This window comes from Opisthocomus hoazin, chromosome 18 (genome assembly GCF_030867145.1).
Source record: "Opisthocomus hoazin isolate bOpiHoa1 chromosome 18, bOpiHoa1.hap1, whole genome shotgun sequence".
In the NCBI taxonomy this organism is placed as follows: Eukaryota; Metazoa; Chordata; class Aves; order Opisthocomiformes; family Opisthocomidae; genus Opisthocomus; species Opisthocomus hoazin.
In genome coordinates, this window is record NC_134431.1 from 17,456,343 (window position 1) to 17,471,401 (window position 15,059).

Sequence of the window (15,059 nt, forward strand, 5' to 3'; positions counted from 1 at the left end):
AGCCCCTGCCTGGCCTTTGTCACTTAACTGTTCCGTCTAATTAGTGGGAGTTTTGTGCCTGGGAACTCCACTCCTGGCCTCGAGCCCATTATTTCGATCCTCCTCTGCTTGTAATTGGTCTGGGTAGCTCATTTTGGGAGTGCAGTTGGGTTTTAAAAGAGAATGTTTAAGATAAAAAAAGGAAAGTTTATTTTCAGGGTCTAGGCTGCGGACTGAGACTGCATGGTGTATAAAGAACAAACCGGACCCGTCCCTGGGTCAGCAGCTCTGGGCTTGCCGTGCCCTGCGTCCTGGGTGCCCCACGATGCCGAAACAGCCTCCAAAAGCTGGATCTCAATATCTGGATTTGGGGGTCAGCTCTTCCCCCACCCTCTCCCACACAGAGAAGCCCAGGGCAGAGGTAAGGAGTACACAGCACTCCGTGAGCGTGCCCTGCGCGTTGCTGCACAGATGGGAACTAGGAAAAAAAGGCATCTTTAACAAATAGTCTGTTCCCTACTTACCAAAGTAGCCCCTGAATATATGGGTAATTCCCCCAGGATCTTCCCCCACCCGCCCAGCCCGCGGCCTCGCTCTTGGTGGGACGCAGGGATGTGCAATTTCTCTGCGTATTTTTCCCACTTCGGCACGGGGAGGGGAACGGACGACGGAGCGTGGCAGGGTTTGCAAGACGTGGGGAAGGGACATCCCCTCTGCTGTCTTTCTGCGGCACTTCTGACAGGTCTGCTCCTCACCTCACGCTCCGTCAGGAGGGAAATGGGCTGCTTGGTTATGCATTTAGAGATTATCTGATCAGATCAGGCGCGGAACATTTACGCCTTGCTGTTTTGAATGGGGACTTGGTAAACCTGTGGTTTGCAGGAGACTGGAGACCGATTACCTTTGCTGACCTTTGCCAGATTAGATTCTCTAGTGGTACAAGCGATAGACAAGTCCAGCTGATTTATAACACGCCAGGCTTTGGATCTTGATTTGCACCTAAATGAAAGAGCACTTCGAAATGACAAACATCCCTGAGGTCTAAACACTGCCTCCGAGCTGAACGTACCAGACATGCATCGCACACATCACTCATCGCTGCAAACCCGGGTCTGCGCAGGACACGCACGCACAGCTCCCAGTCCCACGCCAGGAAACAGCTGATAAATCACAACCCTTTTTTCTAGTATCTTTTTTATTTTTCTGTTAAGTTCCAGGAGCATCCCTGCTGCCTTGAATCCCTCTGGTAATCTATCATCACACCTAAAAATACAAAAAATAAAAGGGGGGAGAAGAAAAGAACAAGCACGTTCACAAAGGTTTCTGGTCCTTGCACTGTGGGAAGGGAGATGGGAGGACGCAGGAAAAGTGAGAAAGATAAGGAAGGCACAGATATCTAACGGATCAAGTATTTTCTCTTCAGTCCCTGTGACCAGCTGACAAGGCTGTGTTAAACACCAATCTGTCCGCAGATTTGAGGCTGTGGTGGCTACACAGGGACTTTGGTTCTAGCACCACTGAAAAGCACCTCCGAAGAGCAACCAAACCAGCAGCCCTGGTCAGCAGAGCCGGTTACACAGTCCTGGTTCGGTTGCGGAGCACCTGGGAGTGCTGAACACAAACAGCACTCTGCATTCATCCCGGTGTCAAACACTGCACGTCGTGTTCTCCTGCACTAATTGACAGCAACCAGCAGCTCCCCTCCACTAATGAGAGCGCCCATTACATCTAATTAGCGGAGGTTCTGTTCCAGGTCCTGTTACGTTTACACTCGAAATACATCTTCCAGCAAAGAGCCTTTTGGGGAGAAAAAATAAAGAAACAGAAGAGAAACATAAATCCAATTAAACCCCTAGAGGGGCAGAAAGTTGGAGAATGTGGGTCACGCCGAGGAAAATGTTTCTGAGCACCGGGCACGTAACAGTAGGACCCTCGCGGGGTCACGCAACCGAGGGTGAGCCCCTCGCTCCCCAACGACTGGCAAAGCACAGCGGCTGATCCCGGCATCCCATCCCGAAGCACCCGAAGAGCCGGGAGACTTCCCGGGGCCTTGGGCTCACCTCCTCGCTGCTGGCAGGGACGGCAGCCCCAGCCCAAACTGCGCTTGCCAGGGGCCTGAGGTTCCTCTTGCTCTTTTTCTTGGCAGGAGAAAACGGCTGGGCGTTTGTTTTGGCTTTTATGTTTATTTAATTGGTGTTTTTTTTAGATTTCTCCAGATGCTTCCTGGCACCACAGTGCATTTGAGAAAGGTTTTGCCTCTTAATGAGTTGTTTTGGTTGGGTGCCCATGGGACATTTCAGAGAAGGGGTGGCGGATGACGACAGCGTTGCGTGGGAAGAGGAGCAGAGCAGAACAGTGGCATCGAAGCAGCTTCAATTATTCTCCATTTCCTGGGGACCAAGGAAGAAAGCGGCATCTCGGCAGACTGCTGGTCTGTCACCATCTCAGAGGACAGAGCCATCCCTGGAGGCCAGCGGTCCAGGGGCTGAGGGGCTCGCGGACAGTCAGTGCGGAGGGTTCACTGCAGGCAGAAGCACAGTCCTCCTGGGACAGGGAGCGGTACAGGAGGTGCGAGAGGAGGCAGAGCATCGTGGGGTCTCGTGGCTGCTGTTTCTGAGCCTTGTAGGAGTGGGTTGGACTGGCAGGTGGAGAGCAGGAGTGCAGGTAACAGGGCACCTGAAATGGCACAGGAAAGCAGAAAAGCTCTACAGGAGGCAGCTGGAGGCAGAGCAGGCTGTTTGCACGGTGTCTGGCGGGTCTGGGGTACCCGTGACTGCAGCATGAAAACAGCAACAGCCCTTTAAAACCACAGAAATGCTGCTCAGGGAACCTGTAAACGCTCGACTGCTCTTCAAGGATCTGCATATGATGGCAAGGAAAATCTATAGGGACCGACACACCAAATCAGACTGCAAAACAGTGTCTACAGGCTTCTCCTTCCATGTTCTGCTGAAGTTATCAGCACAGCTCAGCCTTTGCTTGCCCTCTCCTGTAATCTAAGTTCCAGAGGATGCTCCTTCTAGTAGACTGCCTGGCAGAAAAACGCTTCTGCATAACTCTTCTGCTCCTGTCCCCAGACTAATCATCTGCAACACGTAAAAACCATTAAACACCTCCTCCAGACTGGCAGGTGCCAGCGAGTTGTTCATCCTCTCTTTCAAGGCTGCAGGGATCTCCGTGGGAAGCAGGCTAAGGGAGCTCAGTCTGCGCTCTCCGTGCCCCGAAACCCAGGGGACTTGAGGTCTGGCAGCTTTCTGCCAGCACCCTGCCACAGCCGAGCAGCAGCAGGAGTCCCCAGGCTGGCAGGAGCTGGCAGCGACTTTGAACACGCACTGGAACATCCTCGCTGCCTCGCCTGGAGCTGAGCAAACAGAGGACAGGTGCTTTCAGAAGAGAGGTGCACGGTGACTCAGTCGTTGAGGGGGAAATCGCTGTCAACACGTAGGCAAATGATGGATTGCTCCATCTCCCCAGATGTCCTGGTTACCTCGAGGAGGAACCAGTCCATCTACTCCATCACTGCGCTTCGTGGTATCTCTCCCCACAAATGTGCTTTGGAGGCTGCTGGATTTGGGGTTGGGATATTAAGTGTTGCTAGAAGAAACCTACCCGGAGTCCCAGGAGAACAGGCCTGAGAGACCTCACCCAGTCCACCTAGTCCATCCTATACTTATGTCTTTCCCCATCTTTGCCAAACCAGTTCTTAACCGACCTCCAGGAATGGATACGCCACAACGTTCCCAGACAACCCACTCCAGTGAGTCACTAATCGTTACTGGTAGAAATGAGTGTCTAACCTGCTGCAGTTAAGCCTATTACCTCTTGTCCCATTCATCACCGGATTGCTCCACTCCTTTCTGCAACAGTCTCTTCTGTATGTGAAGACAGCTCAGGTGTCCGACCGCACACTCAGCAGCACCACATCGATCCACCTCTTGGACCCCAGCCCAGAAAAAACACACTGACCTTATACGAACCGGCAACATGGTCATCTTTTTCTCCATTTGTCTCCAGTCTTCCTCCCCTGTCCGTGCGTGCTGGCGTTCCTGTGGTGCCACCTCAGCTGGCTCTCTAGTGCATTTACCTGGTGGGGATGAGAAAGCAGCAGCTCCAAGAGGAGTCTGCACCATTGCACAGATAATCTTTAACCTGTCCCAAAGACAAGAAGAAAGTGCCAGCTCAAGCTGCCTTCACTGAAGAACAAACTTGGGTTTTACCCTCCAGTTGTAGAGGTCTGAGCTCACAGAGCTCAGCTTCATCTCTTCTTTCCCTGCTCTACCTCTTCTCTACCTGCCCCTGCTTCCCTCCGATCACATGCTGTTCTTGGCTCTGGAGGACAGAGAAGTCCCAGATGCTGCCCATAGCAAACAGCTAAACCCTGCTCCTGGGCTGACCCCATGGAAGACAAACGTTGGGGCACAAAGTTTTACCTGTGTCCGCAGGGAAGCAACTGTCTTCTCCAGTCCAGCCACAAGGGACTCGAGACTCTCTCTGGAGGAAGGGCTTGGAGCAGGCGCTTCATTTCTGGGGAGAGGGATAAAAAGTGAAAGGGATTATGCAAACGTCAGCTTCCTGGATGAGAGAATCATTCTGCCTTCTCCAACACCAGCCTCCAAGTAAGCATCAAACAGATGGGCCCAACTCCCAGATTCACCTGCCAAGAGGTGTCAACCAAACAGCCACCCAGCCCAGATACTTCAATATCACAGTCGGGCTCTGCACTAAAGTGTTGGAGGACCTTGATCCAGCTCAGCATCTATTGAAGCTCCTGACCTCCAGACCTCTGCAGAACACTGATTTCAAAGGCCTGAATGGACTGAGTTATTAAAAACTTGTCTTATGCTTCATAAAACGGAGGTAAAAGAAGTGGCGACAGCACACCTGGGGAAGGCAGGCTTATGCTCGGCAGTGTTTTCTTCTGGGTAGCTGAAGCCAGGAGACCTCTTGCTTCGGAAACGCTGAGAAAGAGCCCTGAATTGCCCACGTGTCTGGCAGTCTTTGGAAGGAAGGGAAAATCTGCAGTGAGCATTCGTGTTTAAAGCAGAATCATGGGGATTGCAGCCAGCGCATGGCAGCGCTGCCCTCCTTCACCACCCACCCTTGACACATCTCTTATGCCGGAGGGGAGGAGGCAACAAAGGTGTGTAACAGGGCATGCAACATGCGTGGATTCCATGGTCTCAGCTGGACATCTGTAGCCAGAATATAGCACAAAGGGACCAGGTAGGATCTGTGGTTTAATGGCAGAGTTTTACAGACTCCCAGATGAATCTGTAAAGTGGTATGTGGTGGGGATCACCATCCCTACGTCCTGTTTCAGTCTCTCCCTCTCAAGCATGAGCGATTGGCTGCTGCCAGAGACAAGAAGCCCTCAGCTAGAAGGACCTTTGGGCAGATTCAGTGGAGCTAACAGGCTTCCTAGAGAGCTGGTCGATGCCCCAGGCCTGTCAGTGTTTAGGAGGCATTTGGACAATGCTCTTCATAATTTGCTGTAACTTTCGGTCAGCCCTGAAGTGGTCAGGCAGTTGGACTAAATGATCGCTGTAGGTCCCTTCCAACTGAAATATTCTATTCTGCTCTGTTCTGTTCTACTCTATCCTGCTCTTTGCATCCATTTGCTGACACACGGTTCTCATGGTGTACCACGAAACCAGCTCCTGGCATTTCCTATAAGCTGACGGCATGTGACAAATGCCAGCCAGCGCCATCCCCACGTCAGTCAGTGCTCGAGCAGCCTCCTTCCCTACCCTCACAGCAGTCCTGCCACAAGCGGAGGTCCACCGCAGGAATCTCTTCGCAGCCGACCATGCCCTGTGGGTACGATGCCACTCGGAAGACATCTCTCTGGAGCTGCTGGATGTGGTCACTGTTGTCACAGACGACACGAGCAAGGGACGTCTGTCTGATCTGAGTCAGCTGCGCCGGCGTGAAGACTCCAGGATTCTCATACCAAAATCTGCAGTGGGTTGTAATCATAGCATGACTCAGGAGTAGGAGAGGAGGATGGGGAGTAAAGCTGGGAGAGGGAGAAGAGTTCCCCTATGTCTCTGTAGCAGCACCCACACCGTTCAAAAAGAGCTTTTATTCTGGTGCTAGGGGTTGCGAAGACAGACTGCCCTTTTCTGAACCCGTGAACCCCCGTGAGCTGCTGGCTGGAGCTGCAGGGTGCCACCACTGCAGGTACAGCCCCGGGCAGGGGAATGCCAAGGCTCAGACAGCTCGGCAGTAGCAGGCTGGGAGATGGGTGAACAGTGCTCCCACCCTAAGTGCATCACCAGGCAAAGACGTGCCTTATTCACACAAGCAGGAATTAGAAGGGAAGTCCTGCAGACATTTTCTAGCATTTTCAGGAGACATTGGGCATGTTCTCAATGGCGCCCAGTGTCCTGCAGTGAAACGAGAGTCGTTAAATCAGGAAAGGACACATTGACAGTAATTGTGGCAAGTGCTTTTGCAAATGCACTGGACAGAGGAGACCCTTCCTCACATCGTAAGACAAGAAATAATAAAAAATTACAAGTTCTGTTCCTCCCTGTAGGGAGCAAATCCCTCCAAACAGAACACCAAAGACTCTGGGATGACTCTGATAATACCTGTCTCCATCCCTCAGCCTTCTGAACTGCGTTGTTAACAGGCACATCAGTGTTGGTCCAACTCTGGTACCAGGGACAAGATCCTCCACCATCAGTGCTGGAAACAGGTCAATATTTTTGGTAGTTCCATATAAACTGCAAGATAAAAGATATTAAAAAAAAAAAAAAGTTAAAAGACTATCAAAGACTGGAGATAAAATAAATCTGATCACATTATAGGAGCTTGTATGCAAGGAACTCATCTTGACAATATTTATAATGGTCTTATCTAAAAGACAATGGGATAAAGGCCTGCCTTGGAAAGAGGCAGCCAGTGCAGATAGGATGCAGTTTAGTCTCACTGGAAAATAGCTCCAAGGCTCAACATGCTCCCAAACTACACCACAGTAGTGCCTGATGACATTCCACTCAGAACCAGACTGATCACTTGGACAGATCTCATTTGTCTTACCCCGTTCTCAAACCACAGATATTTCCCTATCTTAACATCTGTGGGTAGAAACATCTGGGAAGGTTATTTGATGGGTGTCCTGCGAGGAGCAGAAACTTTTCACTGACTGATCTCCAGTGATTTTGATGCTTCCAAGTCCAGGCTACAGTACCTCCTGAGCTTTTCCCTGATCTCCAAGTTCTTTATCTCATTTCTGAGGTCCTCAAACTCCTGTGCAGATGAGAGGTTGCAGAAGACCCTGAAGTCGTTGTAAGGTGGGATGCCATGGTCTCGCCCTCTCTGGATGTTGATAGCGGCCAAGTCCAGTGAGACAGAGTGTGCCATGGAGAAGAGTTTCTCCGTCAGCTCCATGTTGAGGAGTTCGGAGGGGACCCGCATTTTCCCGGGAACCCCAAACAGCCCACGGAGGAGCGGGTCAATCCCACCCTCCTGCGTGATCCTGAAAGGGGAAAAGAAGGCCTTGTGCAGGGGGACGTGGCCTTGGTGGATGGGCTGGAAGGTTTCATTCAGCCGGTACAGGATGGGGTTGATCAAGGTGTGCCCAAAGCGGAAGGCGGCAGTGGCAAAGGCGTTGAGAATCCCCGCATTGATGTTGGGGTTGTAGCCTTTGTACTCACCCAGCATCTTCATCCCAGCTTCCCCAAGGACCTTGGGGAGCCACTGGGCATAGGTGATATGCTGCATCTGGGCACCCACAATCTTCCGTGCTTCGTGGTAAAGAAGGTCTCCATCCCAGTGGGGATTGAGGGCCAACAGCTCTGTCGCAATGCGGTTGTGCTCCCTGAACCAAAGCGTGTGCATGGCCGTGAGACCCAGCTGCTCATTGGCACGGTGGTCTCCTGCCAGGAAGCACGGCACAGGGCTCTCATTCTCATCTCTCATGCACTCCGTGGGTGGCCCCACAGCAAAGGGAAGGAGATGCTTCCCCGAGCTGGGCACAACTTGCCCTTGCTTCAGCAGCCCATTTTGGCCGCTCAGATCCCGCAGCTCCCGTGATTCCTGCTCTGTGCTGCCGTAAACATTGGAGGCATCGATGTAAGACGTCAAGTGGTTGATCTGCTCCCTGGCATAGACGGAGTTCATCAGCAGGGAGGTCATCCCGCTGCCACACACGGGGCTCGAGCGGACAAAAAACATGCAGCGCCCATTCCTCACACGAGGGTCATTGGCAGGGACCATGACGGAGAAGCAAGGTGGGTCATTGCTGCACACCTCGCTGCAGGGTGCTCCATCTGAGAAGCGGGACATGCTGATGGCTGCCACTGTCTGGTCCATGTCGTGGTCCAGAAACTGGCCCCACTGCATGAGCATGTGTGTGAACTGGTCATCAGGGGTGATGGTCTCAGTCCCCACCATGGCAGTGGAGACGAGACGAGGTAAAGGAAGGGGCAGGTCCCTGGCATCTTCTGCCAAGGAAAACCCCCGGGGGAGGTTAAATCCATTCTGGTAGGCAGGTTTGAGGAGCCTCTGGAAGGCTGTGAGAGATGCACCCCACATCGGGTGCTGGAGGTTGTTGCAAGAGCCATCATGGGTCCTGTACTTCTTGTGGAAGCAGATATCGGAGCAGTTCGGTGTGCGGCGGTGGGCAGAGCAGCCCGACAGGTTGGCGATCATGTTCAGGTAGTGAGGGGACACCAAGTCATTGTACCGATAGCCTGCGAAGGTAAAGGCAAAGCACCAGGTCAGACCACGGCCGCTGGAGCCATCTGGTTCCTACCATCCCATGTCATGGATCTGTGTGAAACCACTGCTGGGATCGTCAGGGTAAGCACGGGAAGGCCAGGCCTCCCATCCTGGCATTGCTATGTAATTTGTGGAAGATTCAATGAAGTACAGGATCGTATCAGGCCCACAGAGAAGAAAATAAGGGGAAAAGAGTTTAGTACAAACTGTGTGGAGGCGGAAACCAGAGATGTTGTGACTGGTACACCAAACTATGAGGGTGGTCTTGGTCTCCATCCTGGGTTTATTTTATGTCTCTCTGGGTTATTAGTGCAACCTCGAGCACCATCGACCATCCAAACCCTACGTGACGAGCAGCAGGGAAGCTGTGGGTGACTGCCAGGGCGCTACGCCATGCGAGAGCGCTGAATAATGCTGCACTGTGCAGATGCTGACAGGGCAATGAGGAGGAGAGGCTGGCGGTCCGACCAGCCCAGACGAGACCTGCAGCGAGACTCCTCGCAGCCTGGAATACATCCAGGCAGGCAAAAAATATTTACGGGCCCCAAACGTACACGCCTGCTACATGGTGACTCACACGTATAGGTAGAAACATGCAGTGTATGGGAATGTCCGTTGTGTACAAAGGAATCCCCACAGCAAGCTTTGGCGTCCAGCTGCTGGATGCCTGGACCTCACAAGGTATTTCTGGTGTTGCATTGGCTTTGTTGCTTGCTCTCCTGCCCTGATAAAAAGCACCCGAGTGCTGGAACTCATTTGAGTTTGTAGCTAAGAGGTCAAAGCAGTAGAGAAACAGAGGAGAAAGTCAGGAGCGACATCCCCCTTCCTCTGTTGCAGCACCCAACTCCAGTTTTCAGTATTATTCTCACTGCCACTTGGAGGGCAGGAAACATCTCTGACCACGCTGCTGAGGGGCTGAACCTCAGATCCACAAAGGCACTCCTTTGTGAGCTAGACAGCTAAATATTTTTAAAGATTAAGGCTTTCATAGCCAGCCAAGAAATCTTCAGCAAAATGGGGAATGGAACCATTTTCTTGAGCACGAGGTTGGTACGGTGACCTCAAGAGCAGCCCTCCAGCTGTTATGAAAACCGTGAGATGTGAGAGAGCATTGCAACCCAGACAACACATTGCTTGGCATACCTAAACTTTCTGGCTGTCTACACGTAGTTGTTTTAATTTAATCCTACGCACAAAGTTAAGAACGGAAATAATTTCTCTCCTACCTGTGACGTTCATATCCACGATGAGACCTTGTTGCACGTGTTCCTGAATCAGCTGCAAGGTCCTTTCAAAGATCTCGCCTGCCCTGGCTGTTTCAAGGGTGTAGGGGTCACGGGGGTAACGGAAGAGAGCCAGCAAGTCATTGGGGGTCTTGGGGCGTCTGTTTGAAGGAGTTAGAAGAGATGCAGGAACATTAAAACCAATAGTCTCTGCCCAGAGCAATGAGACTCTGCAGGCAGCAAGAGTCAGGCTCTAAGCCTGGTCTGGTGCTCGACCCCCAGAACTGGTGCACAAGACCAATGTGGCTCGCCTGCACGTTGCAGATGATTAAAGTAAGGGTCTTTTTCCCCAGAAAAATACACATATTTAATATCCTCAGTATCTCTGATTTCTTCTCCTATGGTAATTTATTTTTCACATTTCAACAGGTGAAACCCAGAGTTTTTTGGCTTAATACAAACTCTCCACCTTTTCAATAAAAACTTACATTGCGGTGGAAGAGGAGGGAATTCCCATTCACTCAGGAATTCATTTTTCATTGCTGAAATGGTTAGAATTATTGTATTATTATTTCTGTTCACCCTACACAAAGTCAGTTGCATTTGAAAAATTACTATGCTGGTTATCTTCTTTTCTACGCACTGTCTCTGGAGCCAACTACAGCTGACAAAACGCACGCTGCAGATAAAAGTGACATGAGAGGTGATATTTGAGTATCAGATTTTTCCAGAATCCCAAGTGCCTGTTACGAAGCTCTATCACATCCTTACATCTACACGGTGCTGCTTCTACCTCTGATACCCAAAACAACACCGCAGCTTTCACTCGCAGATTGCCCATGATAAAATGAGTCTTTTTAATCTCTTTTCTGCTTCAAGCCTCCGATCTCGGCCCGTCGCGCACTCACTTGCTGAACAGCTCGGTGCGTGTTGAGTTGATGGCGTGGTCCACGCTGCTGATGGCTTCCCGTATCGACGTGGCTACAAACGTGTCGCCGCTCCGACCGACGTCCGTGGCTTTCCAAGGCAGAAAGAAAGAACAAAAAAAATTCTAAATTCACTTTGATATTAATTTTTCCTCCAAGCTCAAGACGATCTGCGTACCAGTACAAGCCCTGTAGTAATGCCACTGTAGGTCAAACTGCATTTGCATTCGTAACATAAACACCATGAAACTGTTTTTTATACAAACCCCCCAGATATTCTGAAGAAGAAATTAACTGCCTGAAAAACAAAGTGACTTTTTCAGGAGACAGCTGTGGAACACATATTCAGAGTCTGCTCCTCTACAGCTTCTCAAATAAACGCCTGCTTTAGTTCGTGACTGAACTGGAAAAAGAAAATGTAAAAATCCCAGTGGGTTAACCCAAAACAATGCATTTACTTCCCACAAAGGGAACTTATAAAAGTCATGACTTTAATTGAATGCATTGCTCATATATTAATTTTCCATTTGTGGAACACTTCGGTTCAAATTTAGCATTAGCACATCAGATACATCATTTTAAAACAAAAAAGAAAGCTGTTGTTTGAATACCTTCGGAAGTAAACACAGGAATTCTTAAAAATTATTGCAGAATGCATTTTTTAAGCCAGGGCCTGTGTCACACCTGAACAAACCAGCTCCCATTTGGCTACCAGTGTATGCAATAGCCAGCTGGAAAATGAAGTACCAGTAAAGAATAAATCACAGAAGTCAATTTAGGAATAATCTCAAAACACAAAGAAATTTCAGCTTATTCTCAGCTCCTTGCATACAATCTCTGTACAGAAAATGACGCTAAATTCACCTAACAAGCTACTCAGTATTCATGCTGGTTACTCCTGCGTGCTTGAGGAACAGCCCTCGACTTATATTTTTAACCTCCTTGATTGCCTTTGAGTTTTTTTCCCTTGCCAGTTCCTCTAAGCAGTCCAATTTCCCCTCTTGACCTCTGCTTTGCCTAGCAGCGGAGTTGCAGCTCCTCGTTATTCATCACGGCTCCCCTGACGCACGGAGCGGTAGCTGGAAAACGAGCGACTCGTTTCGCACCCCCGAGGGACCGAGCGCACATTTAACACCCCGCATCGGCAGCGACAATGTTGTTCTCCTCCCTCCCCTGGCGTGCGAGGCTACGGCCGGCCGACGACTTGTGAGCGTGTTGGCACATTTGAAGAAGGTTCTCCCTGCCAGCAGCGGCAGTGACGACACGCACGGCAGCTCGGCTCGCGGGAGGTGGGGTAGGACAACACCTTTGGCTCTGTGGGGAGCAACTGCAGCTCAGCTGAGTAATCAGCGAGGAGCAGCTGGGAGGTCCATGGGCTCACACAATGGGGCGACTCCGATCATGCCCGCGTAGGACCCGTCTCCAAAGAAGCAACAGTTATCCATTCAAAGTGTAGGCACCAACACAGCCCAGCCCCTCCTTACACGAGAGAACAAGAAGACTCCAGAGGACCACAGGAGATGCCCTACCAGTGATGGTGAGCTGCATAGCGCTGGAGGTGAAGCCAAAGGTGTTTCTCGCTATGCACTCGTATCTGCCCTGGTCAGCCACGCCGAGGTCTTGAATGGAAAGGGTCCCGTCTTGGCTTACGTGGAACTTGCCACTCTCTGTGATCTGGATACCCTCCTGTTGCACCATCAAAAGACAGAAAACTTGTCAGGGTATGGAAAGCTTCCCATCAGCCCAGCCTTCAGCCTGTTCAGCAAACCCACAGGCAGATGCGATGAACTAACGTGGCCACCAGATGTTAGCATTGCTCTTCCAGAGAAACCAGAAAGCCACCCAGGGACATCTGCCTCTGCCTGGACCCACTGCGAGGAGGTCCTGGCTCAGCTCCTTCATCCCCGGCCACCTGCAGGCACTCGCTGCAGGGCACAGGCACCCACACATTTCTCTGTGTTTCTTACTGGTGCTGGGCCCCAATGTTCTCACAGAAGTTTCACAGCACATAGAAAAGTCTAAATCTTCTGGTTTCGGACAACCTGAAGCCAACGGATTTTTGCTGGCCTTGAACTGTAGACACCAGCCCTTGCTCTGGGGAGCATCGCTGGTCAAAGTGCTGCGAGCAGCAGCACGCTCAAACCCTACCTCTCAACCTGGCTGGGGGCAGAAGTGCCTTCACGTTTTACTTCTTTATTCTCCAGTTTCTTAACATCTTTCTGCTGCCCTGCTCCAATCTAACGCTTACTGTGCTGCCCTCCCAGACTCTTTTCTTCTGCTCCCACTGTTAGCTGGAGCCCAAGGCAAGCTGCAAGGTCACCTCCCACGAGACCTCTGCAAGGTAACTGAGGTCCAAGCATCTTCCCCTCTGATCTGTTCTGTGCCTGACTGGGCTCACAGGCTGGGCAGGTCCCAGTGAAGGTCACAGGTGCTGTGTTTTCAGAAAAAATCTGAAGAGCTTCATTTAATAAATTCTTGAAAAGAGCAGCCAGGCTGCAGTGTGATTGTGAGGGATCATGGCTTTGTCCCATCGAAGCTGGAGCCAACCAGCAACATCCAGCTCTATCAGTGGAAATCCTGGAAATAAGGACAAGCTACTTAGAAAAAAATCAATATTTTCATTTTTTTCCAGGAATAGTCAATCAAGTGTTTCTAACACCCTGGAATGTCACTGGCTTCAAGTTACTCATTGGGAAGGAAGAACAAGAGAAAACAGGAAAGTGCATTGCAAGGCTTCGAGCCTCTGAAAGAGCAACGTCCTTTTTTAGACCATTAAAAACTCCAAATCAGTGGAAATGCTGGTCCTTAAACTTTCATCAAAGACAGTTTCTTCCACATATATTGCACAAACTGATTGAACCAGTTGGGCTGGGAGAGGCGTTTAACGAGCGAGTTGTTGAATGTCCCCACGGAGGAGCCGTCCCGTTCCTGGTGACGGTCGAGCACGTGAGATCATCTCTTACTTTGACCCAGGTTATGGTGGGCCGTGGATCCCCTTGGGCAGCGCAGGTAATGGCAACGTCCTGGCCTGTCTCTGCCACCACGTCTTGGGGGGGATGCAGGAACACGGGTATCACTGTGAGACACAGGGAGAAAGGCACAAGTGCAAGAAACGCATCCAGGAAAAGAGGGAAATCTGCATGGAAAACCTCTCGGCACGGGGAAACCAGAGCTGCTGGGCTCTTCAAAGGGATGCCAGTTTACTCCTGCTCTCTGCCTCTTTACCAAGTCCCCTGTAATTTCTCTTCATTATTTTCTGCTTCTGTGTGTCTTCACTGGGGGCAATTACATCGGAATGTGCTGGCTTCTCTGTCATTTAAAATCTTTCATTAAAGGCTTTCTAGAAAAGCCACTTTAGCTGAAACAAGGATCGCGAATTGATTCAGGAATTGTCAGGTGAGGCTCTCTGGCGAGCGTTAGTCACGTTAGATTAAATAATCGTATTGATCTTGCTGGTCTTAAGATATTCTCTGAATTCTGTGCTTGAAGCATCACTAATTTCATGTTTCTGGATAGTTTCCTTCCCTCCAGTCTACCATTAGTAAAATTCTGCTGTGTTTGTGAACAAGCAGGGATGTTTGCTTATTTAGAACGATCATTTATATGGGAACAAAAAAGAAAATAAAAGCATGAAAGCATTCCTTTGTGACTTGTGTTTTACAGAGGCTTAATTTTAGAATACCTAAATTAAGGTTGAGCCTATGACCTGGTGGCTAACGCTTAAGACAAACGTCTCTGGAGCCAGAGTTAAATCTTCCTGAGAAGGAATCAGGTTTTTTTCAGAATATTTCATTTAAAAAAGAATCTTAGCATTCTTTCTGTAGGAAAGCCAAAATTTAAAGAGTAAAGAAAGAAAAAAATTATTAAGAATTTAACAAATACATTTTTTTGTAAATTCTCGAACAAAATTCCTTTGTTTCCTCTCCTTTACCAAAATAATTTTCTTAATAACATCTCCCAAACACATTAAAGGGCCTCATTTTTCACTCCAAATGGCCTGATATCAGAGCTTATCTGTTGGGCATTAAAAATAATTTCTGATCACAGAACCTTGCCCTAATGTTTATTTGTGCAGATGCCAGCTGACACCTTCCCTTTCCCTGGCCACAGCAGAGGAGTTTCATTCCCACAGTTACACTTTTTCTAGACTACCAGATAAATTTTCAAGGAAAACTGCAGTGGCTTCTTCCAATTTACAAATCTT

The 15,059-nt window shown here is 49.9% G+C and overlaps 1 protein-coding gene across 3 annotated transcripts in view; it reads right to left on the reverse strand.

The window, feature by feature from the left end:
• Positions 1-1,191: 1,191 nt before the first annotated feature.
• LOC104328816 (peroxidasin homolog) overlaps positions 1,192-15,059 on the reverse strand; it is a 46,863-nt gene continuing 32,995 nt past the window's right edge. Inside the window, exons 13-23 of one of the 3 annotated variants that reach the window (XR_012765815.1) lie at positions 13,819-13,931; positions 12,385-12,541; positions 10,838-10,946; positions 9,933-10,090; positions 7,175-8,678; positions 6,573-6,707; positions 5,727-5,935; positions 4,861-4,975; positions 4,410-4,503; positions 2,040-4,063; positions 1,192-1,242 (exon numbers count right to left, since the gene is read on the reverse strand). Coding sequence is in view for 2 of the 3 variants with exons in the window: in XM_075438848.1 (XP_075294963.1) it covers positions 3,968-4,063; positions 4,410-4,503; positions 4,861-4,975; positions 5,727-5,935; positions 6,573-6,707; positions 7,175-8,678; positions 9,933-10,090; positions 10,838-10,946; positions 12,385-12,541; positions 13,819-13,931 (2,690 nt within the window). In the remaining variant the exon portion in view is untranslated. Of the gene's footprint in view, positions 4,064-4,409; positions 4,504-4,860; positions 4,976-5,726; positions 5,936-6,572; positions 6,708-7,174; positions 8,679-9,932; positions 10,091-10,837; positions 10,947-12,384; positions 12,542-13,818; positions 13,932-15,059 lie in introns of all 3 variants that reach the window. The other 2 variants (XM_075438848.1, XM_009933877.2) reach the window with 2 other exon arrangements.